Raw genomic sequence first — 21,507 nt, 5'->3', positions numbered from 1 at the left:
GAACAGGCCCTTAGCGGGACTCATTCTCTTTTTCTTATGGCAGCATCCTCATTCGCTTATTGATTTTCAAGTCGACGTATTTAGTTGATCGGTAACACGTAACTCCAAAATGTATATAAATTGATGGTTTTGCTTTGGCGGGGTGGTACTATTCTATACCTACTAACAAAGCGATGTGTTTCCCTGAAATTTTTGTGCATTCTTTTTTTTCTAAGGCACAAATGAGAAGAAAAAAAGATGCAGAGTAGGACCCTTGGCCCACGTAGAGGACTGGCTCCCTATGACCCAATCGAAGGAAAAAGATGCAGAGCAGGCCCCTTGACTGCACGGTTTGGAGGCCCAACCCAAAAATTTATTTATACGTGGACGGATAAAACTTTTAGTACCACCTCAGATAGGTACGGAAGAAAATACTTTTATACGATGAACGGACCAAAAAAATCAAAGAAACACATCTTGTGGGACCCGGGCATGCCAAAGAAAGAGTGTCAAGTCCAAAGATCATGTGATGCAACTAGTTCAAGAATGATGGTGGGCTTTTTAACATGACCCTGATATTGCCCTTGCAAAGCTTTTGAACAGTTCTTCCATTTCCATTGCATGCAGTCAAGTGATCCGAGCAAACCTAGCCACCCTCTTGCTTCCAAGATTGCCAAGAGCCTCTCGGTGTCTCCCGCAGTTGGTTATCTCAGGTACCGAGGTCCAATCACCTCGATCATAGCTGTTGTAAATCTGACCATGGCATCTCCGCATGTGCTCTCGGACATCCTTAGGTACTCGTCCCATGAATTAGCGGTCGTGCCATATGCAAGCATCCGCAGTGCGGCCGTGCACTTCTGATAACCAGAGAACCCAATCCTTCCCATGCCGTCCTTCTTCAAGATGAAGTAGTCCTCAAAGGACTGGATGTCATGGTAAAGACGATCAAAAACATTTTTGTGCATCCGGAAGCTTTGGTAAAAATTGTCAACGAAGAGAACATCGAGGGTAAAGTAGTCGTCCATTAGCGTCAAATGGTCGTGCACCCGGTTGCGGTTGAGCACTCGATGACCCTTGAAATTAAAAACATGCTCCTTTGCACGCTTCACGTTTGCAATCACCGCCTGCATCATCACCGTCTCATCCGTGTATCTTCCTCGTCGAACGAGTCAAACGACTCAACATAGTGCTCGCAGATGCACTCCATATCCAAATCCATTGCTTGAAAGAAGAAGGGACAAAAAATGTTGCTCGGACAATTCACTGAACAGTTGCCAGGTATGATGAGCATCGTAGGAGCAGATGGTACCTAAGCGGCGGTCGGAGGAGAGGTGTGGAACGTCGGCGGTGGAGAAGCAGCATGCAGCCTAGGTGTACCGCTAGAGGTGACAGACTCGTCGTACCGACAGGGGTGTGGCGTGGCGGCCGGGGTGGTGGAGCGAAGGCGGAGACAAGAGAGAAAAATCGAAGAAGAGAAAATAGGAGGATGGAGACGTGGGGTTCGGGAGGGGCTTTGGGTGGGTCAGGGGTGTTGGAGTCCTACGTGGCTGCTGCCCGGACTACCCCCCCCCCCCCCCCAACCCATCCACACACACTTTGTCTCGAGTTTGCCGAGAAATATACATCCGGACCACTCGTTGGACCGATACAGCTTCGTGTTGGATGGCGAAGCATGTCCGGACCACGCAATCCGGACGGTTTGAGGGAACATGTGAACGATAAAATAAGATTTGAAATTTGGTTAAGATTTAAGATTTGTAACCCGTGCAAATGTCTACAGCTGTGAATGATAAGCAGAATTGCTAATTTTCGTCCGGATGAAATCAATTTGCTTTCATTCGTTTTTCTGTCCGTCTGGTCCTTGTGTCAAGATTCGTGTTTGAGGAAATCAAGAAGAGGGATGCTGCGAGATTGTGTTCAAGAAGAGGGATGTTGTGATTTGAAATCTTTTTGTTAAGATTCGCGCAGTCCAGAAGTTACGGACGGTTTAAGGGTCCGCTTTGAAGATACCCTAACGGGGGAAACTAAAGAGAAAATAAAGAAGAGGGAACCTGTGAACGATAAATTAAGATTTGAAATTCGTTTAAGATTTAAGATTTGTAACCTGTGCATATGTCTACATCTGTGAATTAAAAATTACATGGCCCTATTTTCAAGGATATCTGGAAGAGGGATGCTGCGAGATTGTGTTCAAGAAGAAAATTGATCGTAACCGAAATTGAAGCTGACATTTGCAAGCCGCAAGCAAACCGAGCGAAGGCAACTCATCGATGACGACGCTAGACAAGTTGTGCTAGATCCTAGAACAACGCGCGCGAGCTCCATGAGTTATCATCAGCAGCTCCATATGCCCTGCACGCTTTGGGCAGGCTGGGCGAAGCCTTCCATGAGGATCGACAGCGCCATGGCCCTGTAGGCCTGCTGGGTGAGGTGGATGCCGTCCCAGCTCACGTGGCGTGCCGGGTCGGCGCACGTGCTCGCCCCGATCCCGCCGCACATCATGTCCATGTCGAAGTTGTGCTCCCCGCCGGCGCCGCAGCACGCCTTCAGCAGCGACCCCTCGTCGAACCCTGCCATGAAAGAAACACAAGGCGGCACATGCCATGCAGGTCAGCTCCCGGCTCTCGTTGAGGTTCCTGGCGCCTTGGAGCTTTGGTCGATTACCTAGGACGGCGGCGTGGTCGAGGAGGTGCAGGAAGGCGCCGTAGTAGTCGGCGTAGACGACGGAGATGTCGGCGTTGACCTTGCGGAGGTCGCCGATGGCCGCCTGGAGCTGCTCGTTGTGGTACGCGGCGAAGGCGTTGTAGCTCTTGAGGCAGCCCCGCTCGTCGTGGTCCGTGGAGCCGGCGGCGGAGAAGAGGGCGAGGTAGCTCGGCGAGCACCCGATCGGGAAGTTCCCCGGGATGATGATCTGGGTCGCCCCCAGCTCGATCACCTCCTGATTATAACCAATGAAATGCAAATGCCCGTACGGGTTAGATCGATTGATTAATCATTGGTTAATTCTAAGCTTTGCCGCTTGCCTTTGCGACGTCCATGATGCTCTTGACGACCAGTGGCACGTACGCCTTGACGGCCTCGACGGACCTCTTCTGAAAGAATGCGTAGTTGTAGTCGTTCCCGCCGATCTCCCCGACCAAGAACAAGGCTCCGCCCAGCTTCTTCGCGCAATCTGTAAACACGGCGAGTGACACAGCAGGAGTAAGCAGAGCAGAGCAATCTCCATGCTTCTGGTGCGATATGCATGGCGGCCTGCTCACCTTGCTGGCACGTGTCGTTGAGGTGCGATTTGAACCAGTCGAGCTGGGAGCTGAGCGGCGTGTTCCCCGGCGGCATGATGATCGCGTTCTGCAGGAGGTACGTGCGGTCCAGCGCCGTCGCGCCGGCCACCGCGAAGTTGACGCCGCCGCTGAAGTCGGCGCTCTTGTCCAGGTACGGGTTGACCAGCGGCAGGTCGAGCGCCATGGCTGCACGCGCCAGAGAAAAGAAAACTCGTCTCGTCACGCAGAGCATGAATGAATGAGGCTACCTCTGTCCCCCAAGGCAAGGCGAGAAGCTGAGCTCACCGAAGTAGTCGATGATGAGGAGGCCGTCGGAGCAGCGGCCGGTGGGCTTCCGGTACGTCTGGCCGTAGGGGTAGCTGCCGATGGAAGAGAAGAAGCCCACGGGGCCCTCGCGCAGGAGGTTGCCGGTGTCGGCGATGGAGTCCCCGAAGCTGTAGATGGCGTCGATGGAGCAGGCCGGCGCGGCCGAGTCCCACAGAGCCAGCAACAAGACCAAGGCCAGGAGGAGCTTGGCACGAGACGATGCAGCTGCCATGCTTTGGTTGCCAGAACTTCTGAGGAAGATCTGGATGTGTTGTCAGGATTGGGAGATATGGAGATTGTTCTGTGTGATAGGTGGGATGATTTCTTATGTACTCACACGTTACAAGGAAAAAAACATGCATGGATCGATGGTTTTTATTTTGCTAGAATATTTCTGCTCGCGGTAGGTTTTGGAGCAGCATGTTTGGTTCTTGTGCTAAGCTTCAGCTGAATCAGGTGGACTGCTTGTCTACTCTGGTTGACTGATGAGGCCAAGAGCTTGCTGGTGAGCAGTGGGTCAACCTAACAAACAAACCATTGAGATTTGCAAATATAGTTGTTGTTTTTTCAGGCGGACAGGGTGACATATATCCCTAGAGCCAAACTGGAATGAGAAAGTCCACAGTGCAACGAATGTGAAGTTGTGTAGTCCGGGCTACATGTAGCCCTTTATTTCAAAAAAATATCAAAAAAGATATTTCCAAGTTTCAAAAAAATATCTATGTAAACTTATACATATTCGTGATGGATCTGTAAATTTTCATTCAAAAATATTATGATTTGCAAGCTACACAAAAAAAATCCGTCCGAACAACAACAAAAAAGTGGCCCATTTTCATGTACGTATTTGTCTTTTTGTCTACGCCACGTACGAAAGTTTATTGTTATGAAATTTTTTCTGAATGTGTTATACATCTATTTCTGTCTGTAGAAAAAAATTGTTCTCTGGAAAATAGTATTTTCAAAATGGGCTACATGTAGATGTAGCTCTTCCTACACTGGGCATTTTTTACATTACATCCCTGGACTATCAAAACCGCCTAGGATTCAACGCTTCCCTCCCCTGATCCTGGTTTTCTGAGTAGGCCAGGTTTAACTCGTTGATCATCCAGTCAGCTAGTCCACTAAGCACACACGTTAGCCTTTTATTGGCCAAATTTAGTCCAACAAATGAATGTATCTAAAAAATCGAAATAATTTTGCAAAATTAAGGTTAATATACTGATAATTCTGAGAAAGTTTCAGATATTTTTGCTGAACATATTTGAAAATACCCTGAAATTACAATTCCATGCCCTTAACCAGATTCTTTTGAATAAAACTGTAAAATCAATAATAATATAATGATCATTCTAGAAAATTTGAGATATTTTTGCCATAGATTTGAAAATACCTCGAAATTACAGTTCCAGTCCCTTTTTTGTCAAGAAAAGTCAAAAAATAAAAGTGTCCAGAAAAAAATATTGATCATTTTGCAAATTTTCAGCCATTTTGACTGAATAGATTGAAAATACCCTGAAATTCCATTTTCTGCCCTATTTTACTATTTTTAGTTCATGTGCTAACATGGCTGCTGACTGGACGGTCAACGGGCTGAAATGTGGCATGCACTAGCCAAAACTAGGCTTAGGGAGGGAAGGGTTGAATCTAACCTGTTTTCAGAGTTATGGGTTGATTTTTATCCAGTTTTAGTGTTGAGGCTTGATTCTTAGAGATGTACATGAGTTTACGGTTGTAAAGTGGACTTCTCTCAACTGAAATTACTAGATTCGGAAAGGAAGAAAGGCCAGGTTATAGGTAGTACTAGAATAGTAATGCGAAGAAAATTGTACCTTGTTATTGGGAGGGGGTTAGGTATTTGTGGGCCATCAGTTTTAGTGAATGAAGGCCCATATCATCTTGTAATGTGGCAAAAGGAGACCGGTAAGACCCTTCCAAATTCATAGATGTTTATAGCAAATGCAACCGTTCAGAGTGCTTAGGAACTAAACTATCTAACGCATAGATACCTAATTTGTTGTAAATAAGTTTTCTTCATTTAATTAGTTGTAGGATCTCAGACGTCTCAGTGTTCAGGAGGAGGAGCTCCGCACGTGCCATGATGGAGAGACGAGGTTGGAGAAGAGACTGAGGAAAATATGCCCTAGAGGCAATAATAAAGTTGTTATTTATATTTCCTTATATCATGATAAATGTTTATTATTCATGCTAGAATTGTATTAACCGGAAACTTAGTACATGTGTGAATACATAGACAAACAGAGTGTCCCTAGTATGCCTCTACTTGACTAGCTCCTTAATCAAAGATGGTTAAGTTTTCTAACCATAGACATGTGTTGTCATTTGATGAACGGGATCACATCATTAGAGAATGATGTCATGGACACGATCCATCCGTTAGCTTAGCATAATGATCGTTTTTATTGATATTGCTTTTGTTGGGGAACGTAGCAGAATTTTAAAATTTTCTACGCATCACCAAGATCAATCTATGGAGTCATTTAGCAACGAGTGAGAGGGGAGTGCATCTACATACCCTTGTAGATCGCGAGCGGAAGCATTCAAGAGAACGGGGTTGATGGAGTCGTACTCGTCGTGATCCAAATCACCGATGACCGAGCGCCGAACGGACGGCACCTCCGCGTTCAACACACGTACGGTTGGGGAAGAAGTCTCCTCCTTCTTGATCCAGCAAGGGGAAGGAGAGGTTGATGGAGATTCAGCAGCACGACGGCGTGGTGGTGGAAGCAACGGTGATCTCGGCAGGGCTTCGCCAAGCTCCAACAAGAGGGAGAGGTGTTACGAGGGGAGAGGGAGGCGCCAGGGACTTGGGTGCGGCTGCCCTCCCTCCCCTCCACTATATATAGGGCCCCTAGGGGGGCGGCGGCCAAGGGGGGACTTTCCCCCCAAGTCAGGTGGGGCGCCCCCACCCCTAGGGTTTCCAACCCTAGGCGCAGGGGGGACCATGGGGGGCGCACCAGCCCACCAGGGGCTGGTTCCCCTCCCACTTCAGCACATGGGGCCCTACGGGATAGGTGGCCCCACCCGGTGGACCCCCGGGACCCTTCCGGTGGTCCCGGTACAATACGGTGACCCCTGAAACTTTCCCGGTGCCCGAAACTAGACTTCCTATACACAATTCTTCACCTCCGGACCATTCCGGAACTCCTCGTGACGTCCGGGATCTCATCCGGGACTCCGAACAACTTTCGGGTTACCGCATACTAATATCTCTACAACCCTAGCGTCACCGAACCTTAAGTGTGTAGACCCTACGGGTTCGGAAGACACACAGACATGACCGAGCCGACTCTCCGGTAAATAACCAACAGCGGGATCTGGATACCCATGTTGGCTCCCACATGCTCCTCGATGATCTCATCGGATGAACCACGATGTCGAGGATTCAAGTAATCCCGTATACAATTCCCTTTGTCAATCGGTACATTACTCGCCTGAGATTCGACCGTCGGTATCCCAATACCTTGTTCAATCTCGTTACCGGCAAGTCACTTTACTCGTACCGTAATGCATGATCCTTTGACCAAACACTTGGTCACATTGAGCTCATTATGATGATGCATTACCGAGTGGGCCCAGAGATACCTCTCCGTCATACGGAGTGACATATCCCAGTCTCGATCCGTGTCAACCCAACAGATACTTTCGGGGATACCTGTAGTATACCTTTATAGTCACCCAGTTACGTTGTGACATTTGGTACACCCAAAGCACTCTTACGGCATCCGGAAGTTACACGATCTCATGGTCTAAGGAAATGATACTTGACATTGGAAAAGCTCTAGCAAATGAACTACACGATCTTGTGCTATGCTTAGGATTGGGTCTTGTCCATCACATCATTCTCCTAATGATGTGATCCCGTTATCAATGACATCCAATGTCCATAGTCAGGAAACCATGACTATCTGTTGATCAACGAGCTAGTTAACTAGAGGCTCACTAGGGACATGTTATGGTCTATGTATTCACACATGTATTATGATTTCCGGATAGCACAATTATAGCATGAATAATAGACAATTATCATGAACAAGAAAATATAATAATAATCATTTTATTATTGCCTCTAGGGCATATTTCCAACAGTCTCCCACTTGCACTGGAGTCAATAATCTAGTTACATTATGATGAATCGAACACCCATAGAGTCCTGGTGTTGATCATGTTTTGCTCGCATAAGAGGTTTAGTCAACGGATCTGCGACATTCAGATCCGTATGTACTTTGCAAATATCTATGTCTCCATCTTGAACATTTTCACGAATGGAGTTGAAGCGACGCTTGATGTGCCTGATCTTCTTGTGAAACCTGGGCTCCTTGGCAAGGGCAATAGCTCCAGTGTTGTCACAGAAGAGAGTGATCGGCCCCGACGCATTGGGTATGACTCCTAGGTCGGTGATGAACTCCTTCATCCAGATTGCTTCATGCGCTGCCTCCGAGGCTGCCATGTACTCCGCTTCACATGTAGATCCCGCCACGACGCTTTGCTTGCAACTGCACCAGCTTACTGCCCCACCATTCAAAATATACACATATCCGGTTTGTGACTTAGAGTCATCCAGATCTGTGTCGAAGCTAGCGTCGACGTAACCCTTTACGACGAGCTCCTCGTCACCTTCATATACGAGAAACATATCCTTAGTCCTTTTCAGGTACTTCAGGACGTTCTTGACCGTTGTCCAGTGTTCCATGCCGGGATTACTTTGGTACCTTCCTACCAAACTTACGGTAAGGTTTACATCAGGTCTGGTACACAGCATGGCATACATGATAGACCCTATGGCTGAGGCATAGGGGACGACACTCATCTTTTCTCTATCTTCTGCCGTGGTCGGACATTGAGCTGAGCTCAATTTCACACCTTGCAACACAGGCAAGAACCCCTTCTTGGACTGATCCATATTGAACTTCTTCAATATCTTATCAAGGTATGTGCTTTGTGAAAGACCTATGAGGTGTCTCGGTCTATCTCTATAGATCTTGATGCCTAATATGTAAGCAGCTTCTCCAAGGTCCTTCATTGAAAAACACTTATTCAAGTAGGCCTTAATACTGTCCAAAAGTTCTATATCATTTCCCATCAAAAGTATGTCATCCACATATAATATGAGAAATGCTACAGAGCTCCCACTCACTTTCTTGTAAACGCAGGCTTCTCCATAAGTTTGCATAAACCCAAATGCTTTGATCATTTCATTAAAGCGAATGTTCCAACTCCGAGATGCTTGCACCAGCCCATAGATGGAGCGCTGGAGCTTACATACCTTGTTAGCATTCTTAGGATCGACAAAACCTTCCGGCTGCATCATATACAATTCTTCCTTAAGAAAGCCGTTAAGGAATGCCGTTTTGACGTCCATTTGCCATATCTCATAATCATAGCATGCGGCAATTTCTAACATGATTCAGACGGACTTCAGCTTCGCTACGGGTGAGAAGGTCTCATCGTAGTCAACCCCTTGAACTTGTCGATAACCCTTAGCGACAAGTCAAGCCTTATAGATGGTAACATTACCATCCGTGTCCGTCTTCTTCTTAAAGATCCATTTATTCTCTATCGCTCGCCGATCATCGGGCAAGTCTGTCAAAGTCCATACTTTGTTTTCATACATGGATCCTATCTCGGATTGCATGGCTTCAAGCCATTTGTTGGAATCTGGGCCCGCCATTGCTTCTTCATAGTTCGAAGGTTCACCGTTGTCTAACAACATGATTTCCAGGACAGGGTTGCCATACCATTCTGGTGTGGAACGTGTCCTTGTGGACCTTCGAAGTTCAGTAGCAACTTGATCCGAAGTACCTTGATCATTATCATTAACTTCCTCTCTAGTCGGTGCACGCACCACAGGAACATCTTCCTGAGCTGCGCTACTTTCCGGTTCAAGAGGCAGTACTTCATCGAGTTCTACTTTCCTCCCACTTACTTCTCTCGAGAGAAACTCTTTCTCCAGAAAGGACCAATTCTTGGCAACAAAGATCTTGCCTTCGGATCTGAGGTAGAAGGTATACCCAATGGTTTCCTTAGGGTATCCTATGAAGACGCATTTTTCTGACTTGGGTTCGAGCTTTTCAGGTTGAAGTTTCTTGACATAAGCATCGCATCCCCAAACTTTTAGAAACGACAGCTTAGGTTTCTTCCCAAACCATAATTCATACGGTGTCGTCTCAACGGATTTAGATGGTGCCCTATTTAAAGTGAATGTAGCTGTCTCTAGAGCGTATCCCCAAAATGATAGCGGTAAATCAGTGAGTGACATCATAGATCGCACCATATCCAATAGAGTGCGATTACGACGTTCGGACACACCGTTATGCTGAGGTGTTCCAGGCGGCATGAGTTGTGAAACAATTCCACATTTCCTTAAGTGCGTACAAAATTCGTGACTTAAATATTCTCCCCCACGATCTGATCGTAAAAATTTTATCTTTCGGTCACGTTGATTCTCTACCTCATTCTGAAATTCCTTGAACTTTTCAAAGGTCTCAGACTTGTCTTTCATCAAATAGACATACCCATATCTACTTAAGTCATCAGTGAGAGTGAGAACATAACGATAACCACCGCGAGCCTCAACGCTCATTGGACCGCACACATCAGTATGTATAATTTCCAATAAGTTGGTTGCTCGATCCATTGTTCCGGAGAACGGAGTCTTGGTCATTTTACCCATGAGGCATGGTTCGCACGTGTCAAATGATTCGAAATCAAGAGACTCCAAAAGTCCATCTGTATGGAGCTTCTTCATGCGTTTGACACCGATGTGACCAAGGCGGCAGTGCCACAGATATGTGGGACTATCATTATCAATCTTACATCTTTTGGTATTGACACTATGAATATGGGTAACATCACGTTCGAGATTCATTAAGAATAAACCATTGACCAGCGGGGCATGACCATAAAACATATCTCTCATATAAATAGAACAACCATTATTCTCGGATTTAAATGAGTAGCCATCTCGTATTAAACGAGATCCAGATACAATGTTCATGCTCAAAGCTGGCACTAAATAACAATTATTGAGGTTTAAAACCAATCCCGTAGGTAAATATAGAGGTAGTGTGTCGACGGCGATCACATCGACCTTGGAACCATTCCCGACGCGCATCGTCACCTCGTCCTTCGCCAGTCTCCGCTTATTTCGCAGCTCCTGTTTTGAGTTACAAATATGAGCAACCACACCGGTATCAAATACCTAGGAGCTACTACGAGTACTGGTAAGGTACACATCAATTAGATGTATATCACATATACCTTTAGTGTTGCCGGCCTTCTTGTCCGCTAAGTATTTAGGGCAGTTCCGCTTCCAGTGTCCCTTTCCCTTGCAATAAAAGCACTCAGTCTCAGGTTTGGGTCCATTCTTTGGCTTCTTCCCGGCAACTGATTTACCGGCCGCGGCAACTCCCTTGCCGTCCTTCTTGAAGTTCTTCTTACCCTTGCCTTTCTTGAAACTAGTGGTTTTATTGACCATCAACACTTGATGTTTCTTTTTGATTTTCACCTCCGCTGATTTCAGCATTGAAAATACTTCGGGAATAGTTTTCACCATCCCTTGCATATTGTAGTTCATCACAAAGCTCTTGTAGCCAGGTGGGAGCGACTGAAGGATTTTGTCAATGACCGCCTCGTCTGGGAGGTTAATGTCCAGCTGGGACAAGCAGTTGTGCAACCCAAACATTTTAAGTATGTGCTTACTGACAGAACTATTTTCCTCCATCTTACAACTGTAGAACTTGTCGGAGACTTCATATCTCTCGACCCGGGCATGAGCTTGGAAAACCATTTTCAGCTCTTCGAACATCTCATATGCTCCGTGTTGCTTAAAACGCTTTTGGAGCCCCAGTTCTAAGCTGTAAAGCATGCCGCACTGAACAAGGGAGTAATCATCAGCACGCGACTGCCAAGCGTTCATAACGTCTTGGTTCTCTGGGATGGGTGCTTCACCTAGCGGTGCTTCTAGGACATATGCTTTCTTGGCAGCTATGAGGATGATCCTCAGGTTCCGGACCCAGTCCGTATAGTTGCTGCCATCATCTTTCAGCTTGGTTTTCTCTAGGAACGCGTTGAAGTTGAGGTTGACATGAGCGTTGGCCATTTGATCTACAAGACATTTTGCAAAGGTTTTTAGACTAAGTTCATGATAATTAAGTTCATCTAATCAAATTATTTAATGAACTTCCACTCAGACAGACATCCCTCTAGTCATCTAAGTGATACATGATCCGAGTCAACTAGGTCGTGTCCGATCATCACGTGAGACGGACTAGTCATCATCGGTGAACATCTTCATGTTGATCGTATCTTCTATACGACTCATGTTCGACCTTTCGGTCTTCCGTGTTCCGAGGCCATGTCTGTACATGCTAGGCTCGTCAAGTCAACCTAAGTGTATTGCGTGTGTAAATCTGGCTTACACCCGTTGTATTCGAACGTTAGAATCTATCACACCCAATCATCATGTGGTGCTTCGAAACAACGAACCTTCGCAACGGTGCACAGTTAGGGGGAACACTTTCTTGAAATTATTGTGAGGGATCATCTTATTTAAGCTACCGTCGTTCTAAGCAAATAAGATGTAAAACATGATAAACATCACATGCAATCAAATAGTGACATGATATGGCCAATATCATTTTGCTCCTTTTGATCTCCATCTTCGGGGCGCCATGATCATCGTCGTCACCGGCATGACACCATGATCTCCATCATCATGATCTCCATCATTGTGTCTTCATGAAGTTGTCTCGTCAACTATTACTTCTACTACTATGGCTAACGGTTAGCGATAAAGTAAAGTAATTACATGACATTTATGTTGACACGCAGGTCATAAATAAATTAAGACAACTCCTATGGCTCCTGCTGGTTGTCATACTCATCGACATGAAAGTCGTGATTCCTATTACAAGAACATGATCAATCTCATACATCACATATATCATTCATCACATCCTTTTGGCCATATCATATCACATGGCACATGCTGCAAAAACAAGTTAGACGTCCTCTAATTGTTGTTGCAAGTTTTTATGTGGCTGCTATAGGTTTCTAGCAAGAACGTTTCTTACCTACGCCAAAACCACAACGTGATATGCCAATTTCTATTTACCCTTCATAAGGACCCTTTTCATCGAATCCGATCCGACTAAAGTGGGAGAGACAGACACCCGCTAGCCACCTTATGCAACTAGTGCATGTCAGTCGGTGGAACCAGTCTCACGTAAGCGTATGTGTAAGGTCGGTCTGGGCCGCTTCATCCCACGATGCCACCGAATCAAGATAAGACTAGTAATGGCAAGTAAATTGACAAAATCAACGCCCACAACAACTTGTGTTCTACTCGTGCATAGAAACTACGCATAGACCTAACTCTGATACCACTGTTGGGGAACGTAGCAGAATTTTAAAATTTTCTACGCATCACCAAGATCAATCTATGGAGTCATGTAGCAACGAGGGAGAGGGGAGTGCATCTACATACCCTTGTAGATCGCGAGCGGAAGCGTTCAAGAGAACGGGGTTGATGGAGTCGTACTCGTCGTGATCCAAATCACCGATGACTGAGCGCCGAACGGACGGCACATCCGCGTTCAACACACGTACGGTTGGGGAAGATGTCTCCTCCTTCTTGATCCAGCAAGGGGAAGGAGAGGTTGATGGAGATCCAACAGCACGACGGCGTGGTGGTGGAAGCTGCGGTGATCTCGGCAGGGCTTCGCCAAGCTCCAATGAGAGGGAGAGGTGTTACGAGGGGAGAGGGATGCGCCAGGGACTTGGGTGCGGCTGCCCTCCCTCCCCTCCACTATATATAGGGCCCCTAGGGGGCGCCGGCCCTAGGAGATCCCATCTCCAAGGGGGCGGCGGCCAAGGGGGGACTTGCCCCCCAAGTCAGGTGGGGCGCCCCCCCACCCCTAGGGTTTCCAACCCTTGGCGCAGGGGGGAGGCCCATGGGGGCGCACCAGCCCACCAGGGGCTGGTTTCCCTCCCCCTTCAGCCCATGGGGCCCTCCGGGATAGGTGGCCCCATCTGGTGGACCCCCGGGACCCTTCCGGTGGTCCCGGTACAATACCGGTGCCCCCCGAAACTTTCCCGGTGGCCGAAACTGGACTTCCTATATACAATTCTTCACCTCCGGACAATTCTGGAACACCTCGTGACATTTGGGATCTCATCCGGGACTCCAAACAACTTTCGGTTACCGCATACTAATATCTCTATAACCCTAGCGTCACCGAACCTTAAGTGTGTAGACCCTACGGGTTTGGGAGACACGCAGACATGACCGAGACGACTCTCCAGTCAATAACCAACAGCGGGATCTGGATACCCATGTTGGCTCCCACATGCTCCTCGATGATCTCATCGGATGAACCAGGATGTCGAGGATTCAAGTAATCCCGTATACAATTCCCTTTGTCAATCGGTACGTTACTTGCCCGAGATTCGATCGTCGGTATCCCAATACCTTGTTCAATCTCGTTACCGGCAAGTCACTTTACTCGTACCGTAATGCATGATCTCATGACCAAACACTTGGTCACATTGAGCTCATTATGATGATGCATTACCGAGTGGGCCCAGAGATACCTCTCCGTCATACGGAGTGACATATCCCAGTCTCGATCCGTGTCAACCCAACAGATACTTTCGGGGATACCTGTAGTATACCTTTATAGTCACCCAGTTACGTTGTGACGTTTGGTACACCCAAAGCACTCCTACGGCATCCGGGAGTTACACGATCTCACGGTCTAAGGAAATGATACTTGACATTGGAAAAGCTCTAGCAAACGAACTACACGATCTTGTGCTATGCTTAGGATTAGGTCTTGTCCATCACATCATTCTTCTAATGATGTGATCCCGTTATCAATGACATCCAATGTCCATAGTCAGGAAACCATGACTATCTGTTGATCAACGAGCTAGTTAACTAGAGGCTCACTAGGGACATGTTATGGTCTATGTATTCACACATGTATTATGATTTCCGGATAACACAATTATAGCATGAATAATAGACAATTATCATGAACAAGGAAATATAACAATAATCATTTTATTATTGCCTCTAGGGCATATTTCCAACAGCTTTCTTCATGACTTATACATATTCCTCTGACTATGAGATTATGCAACTCCCGAATACCGGAGGAACACTTTGTGTGCTATCAAACGTCACAACGTAACTAGTTTCTTTTTCTTGTTTCAACATGTATCAAAATGTTTCATCGTGTATTGTTGTGTACTAGTAAATCCAATCAGACAGAAGTGCACTCTTATTTGTTGGTAGACGACGAAACTTTACCACACACTTTGGAACAATAAAAACACAATAAAACATCGAAAATACTAACGCCCACATGTGTGGCAACATTGCAACTCGCCCACACGCCTGGATCACTGTCCAGTTAAGTTTGCACGAATCTTGACACACCGAGACAGTTTTCGCGTGCCACGTAGGACAAGATCGGTGTGTGGGCATTGGAGAGGTTGCCCACACGCCCCACAACACACGGTTGTCAGCTGCGCTGTGTGGGCGAACTAGTTTCTGCCCACACAGCCACCACTTAGTCCATGCGCGTGTGGGTGAACTGTTTTTCGCCCACACAACAGTTGTACATTGTTGGATGGCAACTGCAGTTGCACGTACATGACAACTAGGCAAACACACATGGCAACTATGATTCGTTTGCTAGACGGCAACTGCAGTTGCGTTTACGTGGCAATCGGATAAACATACATGGCAACTGTGATTAACCACACGTGGCAACTAGGTGAACACACATGGCAACTGTTGTTTGATCATATGTGGCAAGTAGTTAATCACACACGACAACTATGATTTGATTACACACGGCAACTACCATAAATTAGACATGGCAACTATGGTTAACCAAAACAAAGAGAGTTGCCATGCTTTTACAACCATATTTGCCATCCCGGATAACTACATCTGCCGGAACGGGTCTAGATTGGTTTTCGGTGGCTACGGAAGCTTACGGCGGCGGAACTCCCGATCTAGGTTATTTTCTGGAGGTTTCTGTATTTATAAGATTTTTTGGCGTCGGTCTCACGTCAGGGGGGTCTCCGAGTCGTCCACGAGGGTGGAGGGCGCGCCCTACCCCCTGGGCTCGCCCTCCTATCTCATGGACGGCTCGGGACTCTTCTGGCCCAACTATTTTACTCCGGGGGCTTCTTTTGGTCCATAAAAACTCATCAAAAATTGACACGTCAATTGGACTCCGTTTGGTATTCCTTTTCTGTAAAACTCAAAAACAAGGAAAAAAACAGAAACTGGCACTGGGCTCTAGGTTAATATGCTAGTCCCAAAAATCATATAAAATAGCATATAAATGCATATAAAACATCCTAGATGGATAATATAATAGAATGGAACAATAAAAAATTATAAATACGTTGGAGACGTATCAGTGATTTGTTTGAAAAAAAATACGACACAAGGGCTTAGTCAGATAATGATGCTGTCATGGACAAAGAAAAGAAAAAGAAAGGCCAGCTACACACGTGTGATGAATTAGGGGTTTGAGCTAGTTAGCTTTGTTGATCTGATTTGGTAATGTTCACACGCGAAGGCTATGTGGACTTTGCTTTGGTTTTCTTTGTTGGTACACATTTGTGCATGGATGACGGTGGTCACGGTGATGGCTTGAGGAGTCTGGAATGTGTCTGCAGTCGGGGAAGTCCGGCTGGGTCAGACTTGTCGGTCTGACGGATCGACGCGGGTTGGTTGGTACAGAAGATGGTGGTGGGATCGGCGGCGACGACATAGGAGCGTGATGCTGTTGGTGACCGATTTCTGGGTGTGGAAACACATGACACAGACTTGAGGGCTTGTGTGGCTTCGACAAGACTATGGCGCGGGGTTGATTCATGACGGTGCACACGGAGTTTGAAGTCGACGGGGCGCAAGGGTGGACTGATCGTCTACCATGGAGTCATGTTGAATGTGGAGCTGGATTGAGGGGCTACGGTGTAAGGATCCAGAGAATCGAAGCCTATTCAGTGGGGGAAAAGCGAGTGACATGCAGTTTGGACTGGAGCCCAGTGGTCCGATGGAAGCATGAAACTCGTCATCGGTCGATGATGATCGGTGGTACTCTGCAGTGGGTGTTGAGTTGTGTGGATCGCGACCCTTGAGACTTAACCGGGACAACGGAGGCTCGACGCGGTAATAGCGGCGAGGCGTGTGGTATGCACGGGGCATGAAGACGGGCCAAGGCTCCGTTGGTCGTACATGTGGTGAGACAATTGCGAATTGACTCGGGATGACTAAAAGCAATGGTGAAATTCCTTCAAGTTTCAGACAGACAGTCAAGAAAGGAGCGGTGATGTTGAGTTCAGGCAACTCTTATATGTGACACCAATATGTGAGTTGTTCACTGTCACGCAGGTCAGTGATCAGTGTGTGATGGCGCCGACGGATACTCTGAAAGTTGGGAGCACAAACTAGAGTAACAAGGAACTTAATTTTGCTCGAGTGTTGACTGTGGTCAAGAAAAGGAAGGACTATAAGTTGCAGGTGGAGTCACATGGAGTCTTGGAGTAGCAGCGGTGCTCATGGGATAAGCTCAAGTCCAATATACATGGAAGTTTGATGCATTGACGAATTCAATGTGGTGGAGAATATTCGCCAAGGTGGAGTTTATTAGAGTTGTGTCGAATATTGTGTATAAGATAGGTTACGGTTGGACTCTGAGTTGTATTGTGTGTAGATAAGATATGGAGTCGTGTTCTTGTAGGACACTTGTATTCTAGGCCTCTCATATATAACGGGGCTAGACACATGATGTAACCTATGCCAACATAATAGCACCGGAACGCAGGGAAAGTCGGCGGCATGTGCCGGTGTCCAGGGCGATCGGGTGCGGTATTGTAGCGATGTCATGGGAAGGAGCGCCCATAGTCAGGCCCTGGGGATGTAGCCATATCGGTGAACCTCGTTAACAAATCTCAGTGTCATGCTCGTGTGATTGTTTTGTCCTCGAATGATCGACGGTGTGCCTCGGATTTATTCCAACAAAATCCACCGTCACCGTTGCTTTGAGATTCATGCTATTTTTTTAGAATTGGTAGATTTTGTCTTGTTTCATAGTGTTACACCGGGTTTTTTTCCTCTTATTTCAACATGTATCGAAATGTTTCATTGTGTATTGTTGTGTACTAGTAAACCCAATCAGAAAGAAATGCACTCTTATTTGTTGGTATACATTAAAACTTCACGAGACACTTTGGGACAAGGAAAAACACAACAAAACATAGTATATAACACTTTGAAGTAAGACAATTTTTTATATAAAAGTAAGAAATGTAGCACAAGTCTTAAAGCAACCATGGTCGATAAATCCACGGTCAAGATGTCTCTTGCAGGGCAGAAAAACCACACTCCTAGTAGCATTTTATTTTTTTGAGAATCACTCCTAGTAGCATTGACGATTCAAAGATAAAACCAGCCTAGCGACAATTTCCCGGGACCAAACAATCGTGTCCCGCACTCTCGTCACGCCTCCCAGCGTTTGCTTTCAGGTGCATTTTTTCCATACGCGTGCCACGGAATTCCCAGCATGCAGCTCGGCCTGTCGCCACTGTCGTCTTCTTCCTGAATATTCAGTGGTAGGGTTAGTACGTTCCAACGAGCTTCCAAGTGCAGCAACATTCCAGTCCAGTCCAGTCCCCTGCTCACAAGTTCGGTAACGGTTGCGACTTGCGTGCCCAATGGCGTGGGGAGGAGGGCGCTACGAGACGAACAAGCCTTCAATTCGGCGGGCCGCCTCTGATGGCGATCCGTCTCTCTGACCGGTCGCCAGTGACCTCTGTGTCCCCTTCTTCCCGCAATCCCTGGCCTCGCACCAACCCAAGGCCTCGCAGATAAGCATGACACCACGGCAGCGCACATCATCCATGGTGGACCTCGACTGCTGCTGAATCAGCTGGCCGGTAGCCGGAGCCTGGAGGTAGCGCCGTTCGTCCCCCTGTCGCTCTTCTTTGGCTCCTTGTAGCTTTTCTGTGGTTCGATGTACTTCCGGCGGACATGTTTCCTTCTCTGCATGTTCTGCGCATGATCTTTTGATCGTGTGTAGGTGGTCCTCGGAGTTTGCCATGGCCGCGACGGCGAGGCTCCGGCGAGCTCGACCTCGCGGCGTGCTCGGGCTCGTGTCGGCGCTGCTCGTCTGCGGCGCTGCGGCGTACGCGCCGGAGGACAACTACCTCGTCAGCTGCGGCTCCTCGCTGGACACGCCCGTGGGCCGGAGGCTCTTCCTCGCCGACGACGGCGGCTCCGGCTCCGGCGCGGTCACCCTGACGTCCCCTCGCAGCGCCGCGGTGAAGGCCTCGCCGGACCTGGTGTCCGGCTTCCGCGACGCCGCGCTGTACCAGAACGCCAGGGTCTTCTCCGCGCCTTCATCATACTCGTTCGCCATCAGGCGCCGCGGCCGGCACTTCCTCCGCCTCCACTTCTTCCCCTTCGTGTACCGGAGCTACGACCTCGCCGCCGCGGCCAGGGCGTTCAAGGTGTCCACGCAGGACGCCGTGCTGCTCGAGGACGGCGTCCCGGCGCCCGAGCCCGGCAACGCGTCGACGTCGTCGTCGCCCCAGCCGGCGCGCGTGGAGTTCCTCCTGGACGTCGCGCGCGACACGCTCGTGGTCTCGTTCGTGCCGCTCGTCGACGGGGGCATCGCCTTCGTCAACGCCGTCGAGGTCGTCTCCGCGCCCGACGGCCTCGTCGCCGACGCCGCCGAGTCGTCGACGGGCCGGCCAGAGCCCATCCCCGCCGCGCTGCCGCTGCAGACGGCCTACCGCCTCAACGTGGGCGGCCCGGCCGTCGCGCCCGACGACGACGCGCTCTGGCGAGAGTGGACCACCGACCTGCGATTCCTCTCCCATTCCGTGGCCGACGCGGTGACTCGGGAGGTCCGCTACAACGGGACGCTGAACCGCCTGCCCGGGCAAGCGACGGCGACCGACGCGCCGGACGTCGTCTACGCCACGGCGAGGGAGCTCGTGATCAACAGCAGCTCATTCGACGGGCAGAAACAGATGGCGTGGCAGTTCGACGTCGACGCCAGCTCCAGCTACTTCATCAGGTTCCACTTCTGCGACATCGTCGGCAAGGCTCCCCACCAGCTCCACATCAACGCCTACGTCGACGACGCCAGTCACGCCACCGTGCTGACGGACCTTGACCTCGCCGCCGTCGGCGATGGTGCGCTGGCGTTCCCGTACTACAAGGACTTCGTGTTGCCTGCTAGCGAAGCCTCCGGGAAACTCGCCGTCCATGTTGGCCCTCTGGCAAATAAGATCGTGATGCCCGCTGCCATCCTCAATGGGATTGAGATCATGAAGATGCACCTGAGCGCCGGCTCCGTCGTCGTCGTCGAGCCGGCGGCGGGGGCAGCCAAGTCGCGTTTCGCCGTCCTTCTTGGCTCCGTGTGCGGAGCGCTCGCTTTCGTGTCCATCGCCGTTGCTCTCGCCATTGTCCTCAGGAAGAAGAGGAAGAAGGAGGGGGAGGAAGAGGAGGAAAGTGATAAGAAGCAGCCGACGCCGACGCAGAGCCAGTCGTCCACGCCATGGATGCCACTCCTCGGCCGCCTCAGCGTTCGCGGCGCCATTGCGTCAGGGTCGTCAAGCTTCACTACTGCCGGTAACACTCCGGGAGCCAGCCCCAGGGCTGCCGCCGCGGTGATGCCGAGCTACCGTTTCCCGCTCGCCGTGTTGCAAGACGCGACGCGCAACTTCGACGACAGCCTGATCATCGGAGAGGGAGGGTTCGGCAAGGTGTACGGCGCCGTGCTCCAGGACGGCACTAAGGTCGCCGTGAAGCGCGCGTGCCCGGAGTCGCGGCAGGGCGCGCGGGAGTTCCGCACGGAGATCGAGCTGCTGTCCGGGCTGCGCCACCGCCACCTTGTGTCGCTCGTCGGCTACTGCGACGAGCGGGAGGAGATGATCCTGCTGTACGAGTACATGGAGCGCGGCTCGCTGCGGAGCCGGCTGTACGGCCGCGGCGGCGCGGCGCCGCTGAGCTGGGCGCAGCGGCTGGAGGCGTGCGCCGGCGCGGCGAGGGGCCTCCTTTACCTGCACACGGCCGTGGACAAGCCGGTGATCCACCGCGACGTCAAGTCGTCCAACATCCTGCTGGACGGCGACCTCACGGGCAAGGTGGCCGACTTCGGGCTGTCCAAGGCCGGGCCGGTGCTGGACGAGACGCACGTCAGCACGGCGGTGAAGGGCAGCTTCGGGTACGTCGACCCGGAGTACTGCCGGACGAGGCAGCTGACGGCCAAGTCCGACGTGTACTCGCTGGGCGTCGTGCTGCTGGAGGCCGTCTGCGCGCGGCCCGTCGTCGACCCGAGGCTGCCGAAGCCCATGTCGAACCTGGTGGAGTGGGGGCTGCACTGGCAGGGCAGGGGCGAGCTGGAGAAGATCGTGGACCGGCGCATCGCCGCCGCGGCGAGGCCGGCGGCGCTGAGGAAGTACGGCGAGACGGTGGCCAGGTGCCTGGCGGAGCGCGGCGCCGACCGGCCGGCCATGGAGGACGTGGTGTGGAACCTGCAGTTCGTGATGCGGCTGCAGGAGGGCGACGGCCTGGACTTCTCCGACGTGAGCAGCCTCAACATGGTGACAGAGCTCACGCCGCCACCTCGCCGTCAGAGAAGCGCGGTTGATAGCGACGCCCTGGACCTCTCCGACGTGAGCAGCCTCAACATGGTTACAGAGCTCACGCCGCCACAAACCGGCAGCGTGGAGGGAGACGGCGTAGCCGACGACGATTTCACCGATGCATCCATGAGAGGGACCTTCTGGCAGATGGTCAATGTCCGCAGCAGATGAACCCATATGGCCTTATATGAGAAGATGATGGTGTTTTTTGTACGTCCCTGAGGAGAGTGGATGATGG

The 21,507-nt window shown here is 49.6% G+C and overlaps 2 protein-coding genes and 1 pseudogene across 3 annotated transcripts; 1 reads left to right on the top strand and 2 right to left on the bottom strand.

Annotated features, from left to right (window-relative positions):
* Positions 1–683: 683 nt before the first annotated feature.
* LOC147978798 (uncharacterized) lies at positions 684–1,112 on the bottom strand. Its single transcript, XM_087514895.1, has one exon. The coding sequence runs from the start codon at positions 1,110–1,112 to the stop codon at positions 684–686; it is 429 nt and encodes a 142-aa protein (XP_087371021.1).
* Positions 1,113–2,061: 949 nt separating this feature from the next.
* On the bottom strand, positions 2,062–3,982 carry LOC125548077 (acetylajmalan esterase 1). Its single transcript, XM_048711763.2, has 5 exons — positions 3,546–3,982; positions 3,240–3,446; positions 3,003–3,151; positions 2,644–2,917; positions 2,062–2,549 (listed from the first exon to the last, which is right to left on the bottom strand). Exons 1-5 carry the CDS (start codon positions 3,796–3,798, stop codon positions 2,314–2,316), a joined length of 1,119 nt encoding a protein of 372 aa, XP_048567720.1. The 5' UTR covers positions 3,799–3,982; the 3' UTR covers positions 2,062–2,313.
* A 14,196-nt stretch (positions 3,983–18,178) lies between these two features.
* LOC125543115 (receptor-like protein kinase HERK 1 pseudogene) lies at positions 18,179–21,482 on the top strand (annotated as a pseudogene). The gene is made up of 2 exons (XR_015618313.1): positions 18,179–18,568; positions 18,695–21,482. The product of XR_015618313.1 is annotated as a receptor-like protein kinase HERK 1 pseudogene (transcript).
* Positions 21,483–21,507: the final 25 nt, after the last annotated feature.

The sequence above is a fragment of the Triticum urartu genome, chromosome 3A (genome assembly GCF_056163025.1).
Source record: "Triticum urartu cultivar PI428250 chromosome 3A, HENAU_Tu73, whole genome shotgun sequence".
Lineage (NCBI taxonomy): Eukaryota > Viridiplantae > Streptophyta > Magnoliopsida > Poales > Poaceae > Triticum > Triticum urartu.
Note: the sequence above shows the minus strand (reverse complement) of the source record. Positions and strands in the feature narration are given on the sequence as shown.

Bases quoted from the DNA above. Each gene is read 5' to 3' on its own strand.
- LOC125548077 (XM_048711763.2), bottom strand. From the start codon at position 3,798: ATGGCAGCTGCATCGTCTCGTGCCAAGCTCCTCCTGGCCTTGGTCTTG. The intron at 3,447-3,545 runs GTGAGCTCAGCT...TGGCGCGTGCAG, and splicing joins CCTCATCATCGACTACTTCG to CCATGGCGCTCGACCTGCCG. The intron at 3,152-3,239 runs GTGAGCAGGCCG...CCGTGTTTACAG, and splicing joins CAACGACACGTGCCAGCAAG to ATTGCGCGAAGAAGCTGGGC.
- LOC147978798 (XM_087514895.1), bottom strand. From the start codon at position 1,112: ATGATGCAGGCGGTGATTGCAAACGTGAAGCGTGCAAAGGAGCATGTT.